We start from the raw sequence: 19,920 nt of genomic DNA on the forward strand, positions 1-19,920 counted from the left end.
CGACACCCCACAATTTAGCGCGCGAAAACAACAGCGATGCACTCACCACGTATGCTTACAAAATTCAAGAACAGGGAGCCGGCTCCCCAATAGCGGAACATTTAACCACACGCAGCGTGCGGGTTTGCGGGATGCTGATCTCGCCCTTAACCTCAACACAAGTTCAAATACTAGTCAGCCTACAGTCTTGAACCACTATACACATTCCTTCAGTTACTGCATAGAAAGCCAAGTGATAGGCAAACAGACCAGCATATGATAAAAGCTTAAGCAATTTCCTTACTAGACAACCCTTATGGATAGTAGCCGTAATTTTTTTTAAAAGAACGTGAGCAAGTAGCAATGGCAACTTCTGCTTCGATTGGCTACAAATCAGCGCGTGATTTAACACACCAGAGAACAGTCTTCACAACATAACCATCAATACAATAGCAAAATTACTCACACGTGTACTCCCCCACGATTTCGATTCGAAAAACCATAGACAATACGTGGATAACATATCACTTAGACCAACATAGTGGTGCTCCCTCAGTTACCCCAGATAACTGACTCCCTTACTTGCACAGCAAAGTACCAGACCTAATAAAACCACCACAGTTTTCGCCTGCTAATTGTCACAGTACAAGTGAGACTCAATCACAAATTTAATTTTACATCACCAGTTCCCGTATAGTCAGCACAAGCGCCTGATTTTCACCCGCTTATAACGGCAGGCAGCAACATCGTATGGAAAAGAGCGTAGACACAAGCTCTTACCCATTCTCTTCTCCGACAGCAGCCGCCGCAACTCTCGGGAACCACAGGGACATCCAATGCAAACATCGTTGCTCCTTCACACAAATTACAGGACGCCCGCTTCCCGCTGCTTGCTACGGCGCCTTCCGTTCAGAGCCAACTTGTATATCTCCATGCGATAGGTCCGGTCCCACACTCGCTGCGTCAACCGGACAACCGTCTTCCACCACGTCCCGGAGCACACCCCCCACAGGACCTCGCCTCGTTACTCCTCGCGTAGGCCCCAGAGGGCGCTGCTTACCGCCCTGACCGTGGCAGGAAAGGTAAAGCACCAGAGTGGCACTATCGATATGAGCCGCCACGGCTCACAGTCCTTGCGCTGACTTTGGCACTGTTTAAAGAAGAAGAAGAAGAAGAAGAAAACAAGACTCTAGTCCCAGGAATGGCTTGAAGTGAGAGATTTCATGCATGAAAATATGCTTAACTCTTAGAATCCTCAGAACCCGAGATTACATCAAGTTTCTGCGAATGGACAAAAAACTTATTAAGTCCCTCCTAAAAGAACAATCTTGCCTGTGCTATTACTTCACCATGGATGTATCAAACACGCCCAGACACGTACTCACTGTGCAACAATGAAAATGTAAATCGAATGATAATAGCCAGTTCCTATCGATTCTAATGTGCTGATCGCGAGTATCACAAAGACAATTCAAAATTAGCTCTAGTTTTACACTGTTTTATTACGGTGATATAGTTATATACGGATTTTAATGTTAAGTTTAAAATCAAATATTATAATGGTCCGTCAAAGTCATAATAACTAGTAACAATGGATTATCTTATTGTCCCTGGTCTTGTGTGCATTAATTGGATACAAACATTTGATACCAGTTTTAGTGGTTTGTCTCCCTCCTCTTCAACTTCAGTGACTTTATTAAGGCACGCAACAATTTTTGCACATTTGTTTCGAGATTAACTACCAGTTGTTCAAGTTGACTGCTACTGAAGTGAACAAAAATGCCACGAGTTTGAGGGAACAGTGCTGACACATTTTGCTATCAGTGTTTAGAAGCTACGTTTGCTTCACAGATACAGCAAATAAACCCATTGATTAAGAAAGCTTACAGTTGTTATTTTGGGAGCGAAATAGGTGATCAGGATAAACCCTGGGCTCCACATGTGATCTGCAACACTTGTGCCAGCAACCTCAGGAAAAGGATGCATGGGAAAGGACTTTCAATGTCTTTTGCAGTGCCCATGATCTGGCGTGAGGCAACTAACCATGTCAGTGACTGCTACTTTTGTACAGTCCCTTCTATCAAGAAGGGAATATCTAAGAAGAAGAAGCGGACAGTGATCTATTCTAACATTCCATCTGCCATACGACCAGTTGTACATGGGGAAGGATTGCCAATACCTGAACCACCGACAGACTACGAGATTACTTCTGATGGGGATTCTGAATGTCCCGAACCATGTACATCACAAGATCCATTCTTCCAAAAATATCATCAACTGATGATCCACAAAAACTATCTCAAAATGAGTTAAGTGATCTCACTAGAGATTTGGAGCTCTAAAGCTAAGGCTGAGATTCTACCATCAAGATCGCAGCAGCGCAATTTTCTGGAAAAGCATGTAAATGTTTCATTCTACCGCAGAAGAGAGTAACAATTCACTATTTTTTTAACATGCAAGATTCTCTTGTGGCATGTGTAGACATAAATAGTCTAATGAAGGCTTTCAGAATTAATTACAACCCTGATGAGGGGAGACTTTATTGATTCGTCAGAGTTGAGCTTAAAAGCAGTGCTTTTATATATTGGTAATGAACTTCCTTCTATTCCAGTTGGGCATAGTGTGCATATGAAAGAGTCTTACCAAAACATGAAAATTTTACTAGAAGCCTTCAAGTATAATGACTCAATGGCAGATTTGTGGTGACTTTAAAGTGGTTGCATTGCTATTAGGTATGCAGTTAGGGTATACTAAATATTGCTGCTTTCTCTGTGAATGGGATAGCCGAGCTCGTGCATCTCTTTACAGTATAAAGAACATTAAGAGTGAATCTTTAGTAGACCCTAAAAAGATTCTACTCCAGCCCTTACACATCAAGTTGGATCTCACGAAAAACATTTTTAAGGGAATGAACAAAGCTGATGATGTGTTTAAGTACTTACGGCAAAAATTCCTTTATGTAAGTGATACGTAAATAAAGGAGGGCATTTTTCTAGGCCCACAGATTCGACAGCTTTTTGGTGACCATACTTTTTATGGAACCATACAAGGTGATGAGAAGCATGCGTGGGAATGTTTTAAGACTCTTTGTTTACGGTTCTTAGGGAACAAACGAGCAATAAATTACAAGGAGATTGTAGATAATATGTTGCAGTATTTTTCAAAAAACTTGGTGGCAACATGTCATTGAAAATGCATTTCTTACATGGTCATCTTTCCCAAAGACTGTGATGCAGCAAGTGTTGAACATGGGGAGCGATTTCATCAAGATATTTCGACATTTGAAAAGAGGTATGCCGAAAGTGGAGCCCTAGTATTTTAGCAGATTACTGCTGGACTGTCATAAGGCTTGTTCCCGGGTATGTGTATAAACGTCAAGCCAAGTGAAATCGGTCATCTTCTGAATTTATCTCTGAACACAATACTGTACATATGGACATTTAACATTTGTAATCGTTTATATATATTTCTGACCAGTTAATTTATATATTTTCTTTTATTCTTTACATAGTTCTGGTACAAATTAGACTTACAAAGTATTATCTTCATTTTTTCTTAATATTTTACTTTTGTATTTCCAGAATGGCACTGAAATTTATCAATGCACAACACATAACATAATTCAAGTAATTATTCACTTAAAATTTGCTATGCTGAATCCTGGAACATATTTAGTTAGTGAGTTATTTATACAAAAATGTAGATTACTTTTTTTTTAAACTGGAGCTAAATATTTATGAAGATGATGATTTTGTATCATTTTATACTGAAATAAACATAACTAACTTAAAATCATGTTATGTACACACTTGCGCTTCAAATTTGTTGTTCAGTACTTAGAAAGTTTGTCAGTTTATCCCGGGTTCAATTCCCGGCGGGGTCAGGGATTTTCTCTGTCTCGTGATGGCTGGGTGTTGTGTGATGTCCTTAGGTTAGTTAGGTTTAAGTAGTTCTAAGTTCTAGGGGATTACTGTCCATAGATGTTAAGTCCCATAGTGCTCAGAGCCATTTTGTCAATTTAACCTTACTTTTGAAGCAGACGCTTTTTGTGCATAATGTATGGAATGGCTACAACTGCAATTAAATCATTTCTAACATTTCCTCTGGCACAGTGTTTAAAGGAGGATAAGAAAACAAGATGCTGGTAATTGGTATGAATTAAAATGAGAAATATGCGACTAGAGAACCGTTAATGGAAATGTTGCACTCAGAACCTGATTATATCAACTTCCTGCGGATAGACTGTGAAACGTTTAACAACATGTTTAGCGTTACTTCACTCTCTCCTTGAGGAAGAAGGCACAAGAAAGCGAAAAAATTTATTCTCTTCTACTTGGTCCTAAAGGATAGGTCATTAAAATACCACAGTATGGGAAATACAGCCCACATCATCCTTGGAGGAATAGGAGAACTTTGATTTCTTTTATTTAATTCCACTTCGCTCGTATCTTAGTGCATGAATAAAATATTGATTTTGTTCATAATCTGATCGTACGTAATATATGGCTGGGAAAGACGTGGCACCACCACCATTTTGGTAATTGTGAGTGCTATTTTGTTTTTACATTTGATCATAATTTCCATATTAGCAGAAACTCACGATATGGTGAGATAAATGGTAGTAAGACAATTTTTCACTAAACATATGCGGTGAAACGTCGACACAAACAACGTCCGCCATCTTGTCAAACTTTTGTGTCATACATTTCTTACAAACACGTCAAACACGATCTGTGCTTGGCAAACACATCAAACTACACCATACACAGACAATTATTTGGCAAGCATAGTTAAGTATTACAACATTTTTGATCGTTTATGGGAGCTATAACTCGCCAAACAAGCTGGGAATATGCAGGTTTCCTCGTTTTTTGTTTTTCTTGTTTTTTTGTTTTTTGTTTTTTGCCATAATTTATCTGAGTAGATGAATGCAGCTGGCCACGAATTCCTCTTCATCTGGCGCCCAACATTGTCAATTATGTATTGTTACTACAATTTTTACCCTCTGATACAGCCCGCGCAGGATACGGTGGGCAATGCACAGCTTGGTCGGCTATAACAGAATCGAGGCGCGCGCCGTGCAGTCTTTCTCAAATGATTTTACAGAAACTGTTTGGTTAAAAAAATCATTTTTGCCTTACAGGTTATTGATAACATGCACATTATTTCGCTAATGGAATTAAGACTTTGCTCGAAATTCGAAAAAGATTTGCAACGAAAATAAATGTTGCTATAATTTTGGATCTGGTACATATTACATAATACGTTGCAGCATATGAAATTAAGCTAACATATTGAATTTTTTCTTTAGACTTCGTTGAAGATCTCTGTTTGTCACCAACCTCTGATCTGATAATAGCACACTCTTTTGCTATCGCGGCGCGTCAGCAATAAAGCTAAACAGTCCTCATATTTCATAAACTGTTTGAGGTATTCCAACTAGATACTGGCAAACGACAGAACCCAACGAGGAGAGTATTTTGCCATATGCACTACTGGCCATTAAAATTGCCACACCACGAAAATGACGTGCTACAGACTCGAAATTTAACCGACAGGAAGATAATGCTGTGATATGCAAATGATTAGCTTTTCAGAGCATTCACACAAGGTTGGAGCCGGTGGCGACACCTACAACGTGCAGCCATGAGGAAAGTTTCCAACCGATTTCTCATACACAAACAGCGGTTGACCGGCGTGGCCTGGTGAAACGTTGTTGTGATGCCTCGTGTAAGGAGGAGAAATGCGTACCATGACGTTTCTGACTTTGGTAAAGGTCGGATCGTAGCCTACCGCGATTGCGGTTTATCGTATCGTGAGATTGCTGCTCGCGTTGGTCGAGATCCAATGACTGTTAGCAGAATATGGAATCGGTGGGTTCAGGAGGGTAATAAGGAACGCCGTGATGGATCCCAACGGCTTCATATCTTTAGCAGTCTAGATGACAGGCATCTTATCCGCATGGCTGTAACGGATCCCTGAGTCAACAGATGGGGACGTTTGCAAGACAATAACCATCTGAACGAACAGTTCGACGACGTTTGCAGCAGCATGGGCTATATCATCTCGGAGACCATGGCTGCGGTTATGCTTGACGCTGCATCACAGACAGGAGCGCCTGCGATGGTGTACTCACCGACGAACCTGGATGCAAGAACGGCAAAAGTCATTTTTTCGGATGAATCCAGGTTTTGTTTACAGCATCATGATTGTCGCATCCGTGTTTGTCGACACCGCGGTGAACGCACATTGGAAGCGTGTGTTCGTCATCGCCACACTGGCGTATCACCCGGCGTGTTGGTATGGGGTCTCGGTCACCTCTTGTTGGCACTGACGGCACTTTGAACAGTGGACGTTACATTTCAGATGTGTTACGACCCGTAGCTCCACCCTTCATTCGATCCCTGCGAAACCCTACATTTCAGCAGGATAATGCACGACCGCATGTTGCAGGTCCTTTATGGGCCTTTCTGGATACAGAAAGTGTTCGACGTCTACTCTGGCCAGCACATTCCCCAGATCTCTCACCAATTGAAAACGTCTGGTCAATGGTGGCCGAGTAACTGGCTCGTCACAATACGCCAGTCACTAGTATTGATGAACCGTGGTATCGTGTTGAAGCTGCACGGGCATCTGTACCTGTGCACGCCATCCAAGCTCTGACTCAATGACCAGGAGTATCAAGGCCGTTTTTTACGGCCAGAGGTGGTTGTTCTCGGTACTGATTTTTCAGGATCTATGCACCCAAATTGCGTGAAAATGAAATCGCATGTCAGTTGTAGTATAATATATTTGTCTAATGAATATCCGTTTATCATCTGCATTTGTTCTTGGTGTAGCAATTTTAATGGCCTGTAGCGTATAAATACGGTAATAAAACAAAAGAAAATTCTCGCTTCGCTCCCGTTAAGATACGCTGCGTAGTTATAGTGCGTTTAAAATAAGTTGCGACTTGACAGGTCAGAACTGAGCGAGTGAAGGGAAGCGTCGTTGGCAGAGTGTGCTGGGCGCGTCAGCAACTGACGATAATGCTGTGCCTACTCGGCGCGGAACCTGGCAGGCTCGCTTGGCTGCGTGATCACCAAACCGACCGATCTGCCATCTTTCTCAAACAATTTTAAAGGAACTGCTCGGTAATAAACTCTCATTCTCTAGCATCTTAATGTTTAATTCGTCATAGCTTAAGCAGACAGTAAATTGTGGTCTGGAGAGTTATGTGCCTAGTAAGTGGATAAAGGATGGAAAAGACTCACCATGGTTTAATAACGAAATTCGGCGGACGCTGAGGAAGCAGGGGGCGTTGCACTCTCGGTTCAAAAAGGTAACGCACAAATGACGACAAGCGAAAGTTAGTAGAGATTCAGTCGTCCGTGAAAATATGCTTGAAGCATACAACTACCACCGTAACACCTTAGCAAAAGATCTGTCAGGGAACACGAGGAAGTTCCGGTCTTACGTAGTATCGCTAAGCGGCTCTAAGGCTTCCATTCAGTCCCTTGTTGACCAGTTTGGTGTGGCAGTTTAAGACAGCAAAACAAATGCCGAAGTATTAAATTTCGCGTTCAAGAAATCATACACACGGGAGAATCGTACCAACATATCGTCATTTCACCATCGGGCAGAGTCCCGTATGAACGACATAGTAATAAGCATACGAGGCGTAGAGAAAAAACTGAAAAATTTGGAAGTAAATAAACCAACAGGTCCGGATGGAATCGCAGTTCGATTTTGCAAAGAGTACTCTATGGCACTGGCTCCTTACGTAGCTTGAATCGTGAATTTCTCGCCCAGCAGAAAGTCCCAAGCGAATGGAAAAAGACGTAGGTGACTCCAGTATATAAGAAGGGTAAAAGAACAGACCCGCAAAATTATAGACCGAACATTCCTAACTTCTGTCTGCTGCAGAATCCTTGAACATATTCTCAGTTCGACTATAATAAACTTTTCTTGAGACTCAGAATCTTATGTGCACCAATCAGCATGGTTTTAGAAAACATTGTTCGTGCGGATCTCGCCCTTTTCTCACATACACTGCGAACTATGGATGAAGGGCAACAGGCAGACTCCACATTTCTAGGTTTCCGGAAAGATTTTGACACGGTGCCCCATCGCATGAGCTTTTTTAGAAGTAGATATCTTAGGGGTTGCGAAGCAACTCAAATCGCTTGATACGGGCAAGTCTTCAGGTCCAGATTGTATACCGATTAGGTTCCTTTCGGATTACACTGATACAATAGCTCCATACTTAGCAATCATGTACAACCACTCGCTCACCGATAGATCTGTACCTACAGATTGGAAAAATGCGCAGGTCTCACCAGTGTTTAAGAAGGGTAGTAGGAGTAATCCATCGAACTACAGACCTATATCATTGACGTCGGTTTGCAGTAGGGTTTTGGAGCATATACTGTATTCAAACATTATGAATCACCTCGAAGGGAACGATCTATTGACTATTGATACGTAATAAGCATGGCTTCAGAAAACATCGCTCTTGTGCAACGCAGCTAGCTCTTTATTCGCACGAAGTAATGGCCGCTATCGACAGTGGATCTCAAGTTGATTCCGTATTTCTAGATTTGCGGAAATCTTATGACACCGATCCTCACCGGCGACTTCTAGTCAAACTGCGGGCCTACGGGGTGTCGTCTCAGATGTGCGACTGGATTCGTGATTTCCTGTCAGGAAGGTCGCAGTTTTTAGTAATGGACTTCAAATCATCGAGTAAAACTGAAGTGATATCCGGTGTTCCCCAGGGACGCGTCCTGGAACCTCTGCTGTTCCTGATCTATATAAATGACCTGGGTGACAATCTGAGCAGTTCTCTTAGGTTGTTCGCAGATTATGCTATAATTTACCATCTAGGAAGGTCATCCGAAGACCAGTATCAGTTGCAAAGCGATTTAGAAAAGATTGCTGTATGGTGTGGCAGGTGGCAGATGACGCTAAATAACGAAAAGTGTGAGGTGATCCACATGAGTTCCAAAAGAAATCCGTTGGAATTCGATTACTCGATAAATAGTACAATTCTCAAGGCTGTCAATTCAACTAAGTATCTGGGTTTTAAAATTACGAACAACTTCAGTTGGAAAGACCACATAGATAATATTGTGAGGAAGGCGAGCCAAAGTATGCGTTTCATTGGCAGGGCACTTAGAAGATGCAACAAGTCCACTAAAGAGACAGCTTACACTACACTCGTTCGTCCTCTGTTAGAATATTGCTGCGCGGTGTGGAATCCTTACTAGGTGGGATTGACGGAGGACATCGAAATGGTGCAATAAAGGGCGACTCGTTCTGTATTATCACGTAATAGCGGAGAGAGTGTGGCAGATATGATACGCGAGTTGGTATGGAAGTCATTAAAGCACAGACGTTTTTCGTCGCGGCGAGAGCTATTTACGAAATTTCAATCGCCAACTTTCTCTTCCGAATGCGAAAATATTTTGTTGAGCCCAACCTACATAGGTAGGAATGATCATCAAAATAAAATAATAGAAATCATAGCTCGAACAGAAAGGTTTAGGTGTTCGTCTTTCTCGCGGAATGGTAGAGAGATAGTATGATTGTGGTTCGATGAACCCTCTGCCAAGAACTTAAATGTGAATTGCAGAGTAATCATGTAGATACAGGCCGTTCACGAAGTTACGAGCATATGGAATAAGTTCACAGATATTTGAGTGGCTCGAAGACTTTTTAAATAATGGAACCCAGTATGTTGTCCTCGACGGCAAATGTTCATCAGAGAACAGGGCATGGTCAGGAGGGCCCCAGGGAACACTGTTGTTCTGTGTCTGCGGTTGTTTGCTGATGATGCTGTGGTGTACCTTAAGGTGTCGAAGTTGAGTGACTGTAGGAAGATACAAGACCACTTAGACAAAATTTCCAGTTGGTGTGATGAATGTCAGATAGCCCTAAATATGGAAAAATTCAAGTTAATGTGGATGAATAAGAAGAACAAACCTGTAATGTTCGGATACAGTATTACTGATGTCCTGCGTGACACAGTCAAGTCGTTTAAATATCTGGCTGTAACGTTTAACGCGATATGAGATAACGAGCATCTGAGCACTTTGGTAGGAGCGGCGAATGGTCTCCTTTCCAGGTGAACCACTCTTTCCTTAAAAGGAGACCGCATATAGGACGCTGGTGCGAGCTATTTCCGAGTACTGCTCGGGTGTTTGGGATCTGTACCAGGTCGGATTGAAAGAAGACATCGAAACAATTCAGATTTGTGTCCGGTAGGTCCCAATAACACGTAATGGAAATCCTTCGGGAACCCAAGAGGGAATCCCTGGAGGGGAGGAGACGTTCTATTCGAGAAACACTTCTGAGAAATTTTGTTGATGTTGTTGTGGTCTTCAGTCCTGAGACTGGCTTGATGCAGCTCTCCATGCTACTCTATCCTGTGCAAGCTTCTTCATCTCCCAGTACTTACTGCAACCTACATCCTTCTGAATCTGCTTAGTGTATTCGTCTCTTGGCCTCCCTCTACGATTTTTGCCCTCCACGCTGCCCTCCAATGCTAGATTTGTGATCCCTTGATGCCTCAGAACATGTCCTACCAACCGATCCCTTCTTCTTGTCAAGTTGTGCCACAAGCTTCTCTTCTCCCCAATCCTATTCAATACCTCCTCATTAGTTATTTGATCTACCCATCTAATCTTCAGCATTCTTCTGTAGCACCACATTTCGAAAGCTTCTATTCTCTTCTTGTCCAAACTATTTATCATCCATGTTTCACTTCCATACATGGCTAGACTCCATACAAATACTTTCAGAAACGACTTCCTGACACTTAAATCTATGCTCGGTGTTAGCAAATGTCTCTTCTTCAGAAACACTTTCCTTGCCCCTGCCTGTCTACATTTTATATCCTCTCTACTTCGACCAATATCAGTTATTTTACTCCCTAAATAGCAAAACTCCTTTACTGCTTTAAGCGTCATATTTCCTAATCTAATTCCCTCAGCATCACTCGACTTAATTCGACAACATTCCATTAGACTTGTTTCGCTTTTGTTGATTTTCATCTTATACCCTCCTTTCAAGACACTGTCCATTCCGTTCAACTGCTCTTCCAAGTCCGTTGCTGTCTCTGACAGAATTACAATGTCATCGGTGAACCTCAAAGTTTTTGTTTCTTCTCCATGAATTTTAATACCTAATCCGAATTTTTCTTTTGTTTGCTTTACTGCTTGCTGAATATACAGATTGAATAACATCGGGGAGAGGCTACAACCCTGTCTCACTCCTTTCCCAACCACTGCTTCCCTTTCATGCCCCTCGACTCTTATTACTGCCATCTGGTGTCTGTACAAATTGTAAATAGCCTTACGCTCCCTGTATTTTACCCCTGCCACCTGCAGAATTTGAAAAAGATTATTCCAGTTAACATTGTCAAAAGCTTTCTCTAAGTCTACAAATGCTAGAAACGTAGGTTTGCCTTTTCTTAATCTTTCTTCAAAGGTAAGTCCTAAGGTTAGTATTGCCTCACGTGTTCCAACATTTCTGCGGAATGCAAACTGATCTTCCCCAAGGCCCCCTTCTATCAGTTTTTCCATTCGTCTGTAAAGAATTCGCGTTAGTATTTTGCAGCTGTGACTTATTAAACTGATAGTTGGGTAATTTTCACATCTGTCAACACCTGCTTTCTTTGGGATTGGAATTATTATATTCTTCTTGAAGTCTGAGGGCATTTCGCCTGTCTCATACATCATGCTCACCATATGGTAGAGTTTTGTCATGACTGGCTCTCCCAAGGCCGTCAGTAGGTCTAATGAAATGTTGTCTACTCCCGGGACCTTGTTTCGACTTAGGTCTTTCAGTCTTTGGAGAACCGGTATTTGAAGCTGAAGGCAGAACGATTCTTCTGCAGCCAACTTACACTGCGCGTTAGGACTACGAAGATAAGATATGAGAAATTAGGACTCATATGGAGGCTTATAGACGGTCCTTTTTCCCTTGCTCTATTTCCGAGTGGAACAGAAAAGCAAATGACTAGCAGTGGTGCAGGGTACTCTCCGCCACGCACCGTACAGTGGCTTGCGGAGTATACAGTGAGGTCAGAAAATGTCTGAAACTCTTGTAGGGATGTTGCAGGGCGGGCTGTACTGAGATATGTATGTTACGAAAATAATTCGATACGTTGCACCGTTTTCGAGTTATTTAGCACTGAAGTTAGCCAATGAAATCGTCGCGCGCCTAAATTCAAGTTTCAGCTAACGAGACAAAGCGGTCGTTGTGCAACACCGCCCCTGGCAGGCCGCTTGAGTGTGAGCTCGCGACGCCCCGATTGGCTAAATTCTATGCTAAATAACTCTGAAACGGAGCAATCGAATTTTTTCTTAACATTTATGCCTCAGTACAACCGGCCCTGTAACATCCCTTCAAGCATTTCACACATTTTCTGACCACCCTGTATATGTAGGTGAAGATGTTAATCAAACTTTCCTTCGACCAGACCTCATACCACCACCAACACCACCACCAACAACACCAACAACAATAACAGCTATTGGTGTTGACAGGTGATGGCGCGCCAGCAGTGTTGGCTGATCTTGGCAGCCTGCGCCCTCTCAGCTGTTGTTACCTGGGGATCGGCGAGAACCGCAAACGATGACGGAATCTGCATCAGGGTGACGCAGTAAGTACCAAAAACATTCATACAGTTAAAAGTTCATCTTCTTGAGCAGACTATTTTACGGAGCGAAATCACTAGAATGGCTTAAGCATTGACAACACTAACCGCCAAAAGCCGACATTTCATTCTAGCTGATGATCATCAATATCCAATATTTGTATCTAATAATAACTTATTTGGTTGCCTAATAGATTTCCAGAAAGCCCTAGATAGAATAAAACACGACAAATTGATGGAGATTTTGAGAAATATTGGAATGGGGAAAAGATACCTGGAATCATCAAGTACCTATACTGGAATCAAACAGCGAGCCTATTGTTGGGGACCACATCGAAGCAGTCGAAATTCTCAGGGGAATAACACAGGGATGCATCTTGTCGCCCATGCTATTTAATATATACTCAGAATTCATATTCAGAGAATCCTAGAAGAAGTAGAAGAAGAAATTGTGATAAATGGAATAAGATTAAACAACATTCGACATGCTGATGATTCTATTGAATTTGCTGACTCTATCCAAGCGTTAAATAATTTATGGATAGAACTGTAAGAGTATGCAGTCAGCATGGGCATGAAATAAACACCACAAAGACAAAACTCATGGTCGTAAATAAGGAAAATATTGCAGGAGTAATTTTAGTCATAAAACATAGGACTATAGAAGGGGTGAAAAATATGCATACCTTTGACCTATAGTAAACGAAAATTTGGATAATTCGCAAGAAATCAAGATTGGCATCGGGAAAGAAAGAAGTGTGTTTCAGAAAATGAGTGCTGTCTTCAAAAGCCATAGCAAAACATTAAGGAAAATACCAGACTTTTGCAATGCTATGTATATTTATCCTCCTGTATGAGGTAGAGACGTGGACCTCAAAACAAACACGGAGAAGAAGCGGGAGCCCTTTGAATTCTGGCTTCATAGGCCGATCCTGAGAATACCTTGCACCCAGAGAATGACAGACGTGGAACTTTTGAGAAGAATGGACACTACACCTGAACTGATCAAGACGTGAAACGCTGAAAGTTGTAATATCTAGAGCAAGATCCGGAATACAAATAGATATGATTTGCTACAGAAGAATACTTAAGAGGAAAATCTACAGCAAAAGAGGTCCTGGAAGGAGACGAATATCTCGGTTTGACAACCTTAGCTGCTGGCTCAGTGTGCTCGACGGAACAGTTCCGTGTTCCTACCAACAAGAGAAGAAATCCATCATCTGACCGGATAGGCGCCGAAAGAAGAATATCTAAAGTTCTTGTTCCGTAAATTTGAGTTTGCACTACTGTTTTTATAAACTATTTAGAAATGAAAACCGAGCGAGATGGCGCAGTAGTTAGCACACTGGACTAGCATTCTGGAGGACAGCGGTTCAAACCCGTGTCCGGCCATACAGATTTAGGTTTTCCGCGATTTCTCTAAATCGCTCCAAGCAAATGCCTGGATGGCTCCTTTGAAAGGGCACGACAGACTTCTGTCCGCGTCTCTAATGACATCGATATCGACGGGATTTTAATCCCAATCATCCTTCTTTCCTTGGAAATGAAATTGCTGGCCAGTATGTACTTGTGATATAAATTTATTAAATTTTAGGCCCATTTTTACGTATTTTTTAAGAGGCGATTTTGTTTCCTAACATCCCATGAAATGATAAGTGCCTGAAAATTTTATTTCCCAGTGGTTCAAAAGCGGAACCACCACCTTGAAACAACTGACTGTATAATTTTTACCAATTTATTGTTGTACTCGTTGCTCGCTTTGATAAAAATGTTAATTTTGTGATATATTTCCAAATAATATTTTTTTCATAGTGTTGGGACTCAAAAGCTTAAAAACTCTGCGTGTAATTCGGTCGCCGATAGCCTCTCTCTTAAGTGCTATCAACTTCAAAAAATGGCTCTGAGTACTATGGGACTTAACATCTGAGGTCATCAGTCCCCTAGAACTTAGAACTACTTAAACCTAACGAACCTAAGGACATAACACACATATGTGCACGAGCCAGGATTCGAACCTGCGACCGTAGCCGTCGCGCGGTTCCAGACTGAAGTGCCTAGAACCGCTCGGTCACAACGGCCGGCTGCTATTAAGTAAGTCACCATTTTTTCGCAGAAATGTCTCTGACGGTAAAAAGTAAAACAGTAAGCTATCCTGAAGATCACCCTGTGCATCATCCGACAGTCAGGCATGTTGGTGGAGCGGTAAATAATTTTGTTTAATGTGATCTTTATCTGTGGAAGATGTGAGGAATCGCCAGGTACGGCACGTGATTCGGATTCAATATTAAACTATAGGTTGTAATCTTTCCCTCCCACACATAACCATTAAATTTCTCATTTTTTGCACAAATTTTGAAAACTTCTGGAGGACTAGATTACAAAAGAAGAAGATTTTACTTATATATCTTGTTGCTATTGTTGGCTCACTATCTTGTGTCTAGGAACTGAGGAAGAGTTGCCTGTTCCTATGAGTATCATTTTATTTCATCCCATTCTTCTAAATCACATCGTCTTTATAATTTCCACATGCAAAAAGCCAATGCAAATCAAATGAGCGTTTGGCGCCATTGGCCGGCAGTTCCCTTACGGGGCAGGTCCGGCCGCCTTGGTGCAGGTCTTATTACGTTCGACGCCACATTGCGCGCCGGATGGGGATGAAATGATGATGAAGACGACACAATACCCAGTCCCTGAAAGGAGAAAATCCCCGACCCAGCCGAGAATCGAACCGGAGCCCCTTAGGACGGCAGTCCGTCACGCTGACCATTCAGCTATCGGGGCGGACAAAAAGCCAATAATTACATTGTTGGTGACAAACTTACAAAAAGTTTACTTCCATCTGAGGCATGGCCACTACTACTTACATTCTGCATTATCTCAATTTCCAAAAAGTTTAAAAAGCAAAGGAGTTTACAAACTTTCTCGACAGGAGAAGAATCTTTACCAAATTATATAATTGTTTCATAACTAAATCCAGAAACAAATTTACTAATTAGCGTTAGATTGCGCGATTAATAATATGAATTTTAAGGCTGTCAGAAATTTTGTAATTTCAATTATTTTTAAGAGAAGTGTAATTTTGACTGTTAGTACATATAGAATGTAACACATTAATTTCAATTTTATTCATTTTAGCCCGAAATATAATATATCGTGAACAGGGTCGTATGAATTCTTTCAGTGAAACAGTTGAGATAATTTTAACCTATGCAAGAATCGATAGTATACATGGTATCGGTTATCTCTACTTAAAAAAAGGAATGTTACAGGAGGATGATTCATTATAAGGTTCCCTTTCGCCGGTTCGATAATACGGGTTCTTACGGGACAAGTAAGTCGCCGCATTGGGGCCGAGTTGAAAGATTTGCACCATGCCGTTGTACCACACGCAGTCATTTTAAGGAAGGTTTCCCCAACATCAGCTGAAGTCTGAGCCGGTCCTTAACACTACAAAACGTGCGAACTTTTCCGATTTAGGCGAGAATCCCGATTTCCTACTTTTTTCCTCCCACCTCCCGATTATTCCATTATTTCTGGCTAATTATCGTCAAACCTAATACACGTGTGTTTTGAAACCTCTCCGTGTCAGTTTTTTTGACCAATGGCTGGAAGTCCTTCGCTCATAGTCGTTTTTAATTGATATATGTATAGATGTTCATAAAATTGGAAGTAGTTTGATCTGTATATCGATTGTTATTTTTCCTCATTCCCGCGCATTTTGTAGAGTATTATTGCTCAGTGTTCTGCTCTGGTTCAACTTGTGTATGTGTGTTGTTATTGTGGTTAAGCGAAGTCGATCATTATTCAACGTTCTTATAATCGGTATAATGATTAAGAGTGTTATTTTTTACTTGAATCCCTGAAAGGATTACCTGGGCTACGCTATAGATAACGAGTGCCGATTCATAGCTCTGTTTAAGAATAATGGAAATTCCTGGAGAGAAAAATGCGTAAAATAATACTTATGTCAGACTGGTGCGTGCTGCACATAAACATGCAATAAAAAACAGTTAACAAAAGTTAAAGAAAGTTGAAAGTAAGAAGATTAAAATATACGGTCGAAGTTTTAAAACGGAAATGAATGGTAGGTGATGTATGGAAAGGCATATAGGAAGTTATATACAAGCTCAGGAAGTACAAGCTTGTAGTAGTAGAAGCGCCCGTAAATAATTAGGTCGATCGCAAATAGATATGCGTGACAGTTAAACAATGCGATCGTAATTGGGTTGGTGCATGAGTTCGTAGCGTTTATCCATAATTTTAATGAACCCAACAGAAACATATAACAAAGACTTTTGTCACAAATAATACATGCTTCTTCAGTATTATAATAGTCTGCCAACGCTGGGGTAACTTTTCGATTGCGCAGTTCTACAAATTACATGTGGTTTTGAGGCAAAGAAATCGTGGAGCCATGTTCGGAGCGCAGTTTCATCCATAAAGGAATTTCCCTGAATTCCGTATGATAGAAGGCTGGTGAAGGTGAAAATCTGAGGGCGCAAGATCAGGTGTTCTTCGTCAGTCTAGTAAAACGCATGAGGGCGTTACCGTACAGGAGCATCACTTCACGTAGTCTACCCGGTCGTTGTTCTTGGATTGCGTCTGCAAGAGGTCTCAGCTGTTGACAAATGTTAGCAGTGCGCTTACACCTCGGGGAAGAAATTCATAGTACTCCACGCTGTCACTGTTCCACTAGATGATACAATGAAGGCTTTCGCGACGGGATGGTACTGTTATAATTCTTCCGGATTATATGACCGTCGTCCATGGAATTCTTCTATTCCTAACGTTTCGTCCGATACTACGTTAGACATCTTCAGAGTTATGGCAGGTCCTGCTGAGTCCTGCCGATTGACGAGTCGGGCGTCGGAGACGCTAGTGCCTTTCCTGACAGCACATCGTCTGTGGCGCATCTGATGGGCTTGTGGCCATATTGGTTGGAAAACCGTGGCCCCACGAAGGCGTGGGCCCGAGTTGTTGACAAGGGACAGACGTAAGCAGGTGGTGGCTGAGTTTAAATGGCATTGACTCGATCCTCTGGTGCAGCGAACCGTTGATTGACTGGAAACGCTTATCTTCGGCTAGTTGGAGACAATATGCAGCCTCTCATCGACTTCAGGTCCCAAACGAAGATGGAATTTGGATGGATGACAGTGCACCATATCACCAGCCCACAATTGTTCACGAATGATTTGATGAACGTTCTAGACAATCCGAGAGAATGATTTGGTAACCAGATTGTCCGACATGAACTGCGTCTAACATTTATGGGACATAATCGAGAGATTGGTCGGTACTCAAAATCATGCATTGGTAACACTTTCGCAGTTATGAATGATTGTAGAGGCAGTACAGTTCAATATTCCTGCAGGGAACTTCAAAAGACTTGGTGAGTCCATGCCATGTCGAGTTACAGCACTATCTCTACCAGAAGCACGTCAGTCATGATATTAGGAGTCATCCCATGGCTGCAGTCCCCTCAGTGCATGCTGTACGGCTGGGTTACCTGCACGAGTAATTACAGTAGTTTTAAGTATTTTTCACCGTGGGAAAAACATATTGCAGAACCATTTTTATATTGTGAATGTATTCAACCTTGTACTTACGTTTTAACAGTTAACATTGTTTACACTAATACGAAGTTGAGTATAACCTTCAATTCCAACAATCATAGTGGAAATACGTTTACATCGTGAGCGGTTTTTGTGTTCCGTTGTCTGTTAACAAGCAACTATTCAATGTATTCGAGTGGGTGTAGTCGCATATATAGAAGTTAGTTTGAACTTCTAATTTAGTTTCTTAGTATATTACTGTTTTCTCCCGAGCCCGCTCTTGTAAACATTCCGAGTATTTTTAAGGTTTCCTTAGAAGAAAAAGTACGTATGACACGATATAAAATATTTAAAACACAAGACAAAACAAGAAACGAGGATAAAATTTTATAAAACTCTGGCTCTTCCGGAACTTCTTCAGAGGGATGAATGTTGGTTCATACAAAAAGGCCACTAGATAAAATACAAAGGACAGAAATGAAATTTCCAAGAACAAATGAATAGTTAAGAGCAGAGCACGTAAAAAATGAAATAAAACGTAGAGCAAATAGAAAGCAGAACAATGAAATACCGCAACACCTGGCACGAACACGTACAACGAACGGACAGTAATCGACTTCCCAAAGTAGCCTAAGCTAACAAACCGTCACGAATAACAGATGTTGGAAGAATTACGAAGAGACTGACAGACAGATTGTAAAGATGGATTAGGACTGATGCTCAATCCTTCGTTTTTAAACAAGACTTTAAGAAAAGTCGAAGCAGCTGAAGGTAACATGTATGTTATCCGCGGCATAAAAACTGCAATAAAAGAATTACATTGAGGTGACGAAAGTCATGTAATATCGGTACGCACATAGTATACAGAAGGCTGTAGTATCGCGTAGAAATTGTTGGTTCATTGGCAAAGCTGTGTTTTTATAGGCAGAAGATTCATGTGGAAAGGTTTCCGATGTGATTGTAGCCGCACGATGTGTATCAATAGACAGTGAACTCGCAATGGCAGTTGGAGCTTGACGCATTGGACATTCCATTTCGAGAATCGTTAGGGAATTCAGTATACCGAGAGCCACAGTGTCAATAGAGTGCGGCGAATAGCAAATTTCAGGTATTACTCCTCCCCGCGAACGACGCAGTGGCCGCCGGCTTTCACTTGACGACCGAGAGCAGCGGCGTTTGCGTAGGGTCGTCAATGCTAACTACTGCGTAAAATAACCGCAGAAATCAATGTGGGACGTGTTAGAAAAGTACGGCGAAATTTGGCGTTACTGGGCTGCGGCAGCAGACGAACGACACGAGAGCTTTTGCTAACAGCACGACAGCCTGTAGCGCGTGTCCTGGGTACTTGACTATTACTCCTCCCCGCGAACGACGCAGTGGCCTGTATATTGTCGGACCCTAGACGATTGGAAATCCGTGGGCTGGTCAGGTGTGTATCGATTTCTGTTGATAACAGCTGCTGGTAGGGTTCAACTGTGGTGCACACGTCGCGAAGCATAGACCAGAGTTGTCAACAAGGTACTGTGCAAGCTTGTAATGGCTACACAGTGGTGTGGACTACGTTTACATGGAATGAACTATGTTCTCTGGTCCATCTGAACCGATGGTCGACTGGAACTGCTCATGTTCGGCTACTTGGAGCCCATAGGCAGCCATTCATTGACTTAAATGTTGCCAAACAATTATGGAATTTTTAAGGATGACAATGCGCCATGTTTCTAGGCGATATTTGTTAGTGATTCGTTTGAA

The 19,920-nt window shown here is 41.8% G+C and overlaps 1 protein-coding gene across 1 annotated transcript in view; it reads left to right on the forward strand.

The window, feature by feature from the left end:
• The window catches only part of LOC126293180 (mucin-5AC-like), a 227,332-nt gene that overhangs the window by 64,793 nt on the left and 142,619 nt on the right, over positions 1–19,920 (forward strand). Inside the window, exon 2 of the mRNA XM_049986281.1 lies at positions 12,510–12,625. Coding sequence (XP_049842238.1) covers positions 12,513–12,625 — 113 coding nt within the window. The 5' untranslated portion in view covers positions 12,510–12,512. The remainder of the gene's footprint in view (positions 1–12,509; positions 12,626–19,920) is intronic.

Source organism: Schistocerca gregaria, chromosome 10 (assembly GCF_023897955.1).
Source record: "Schistocerca gregaria isolate iqSchGreg1 chromosome 10, iqSchGreg1.2, whole genome shotgun sequence".
NCBI classification, from domain to species: Eukaryota; Metazoa; Arthropoda; class Insecta; order Orthoptera; family Acrididae; genus Schistocerca; species Schistocerca gregaria.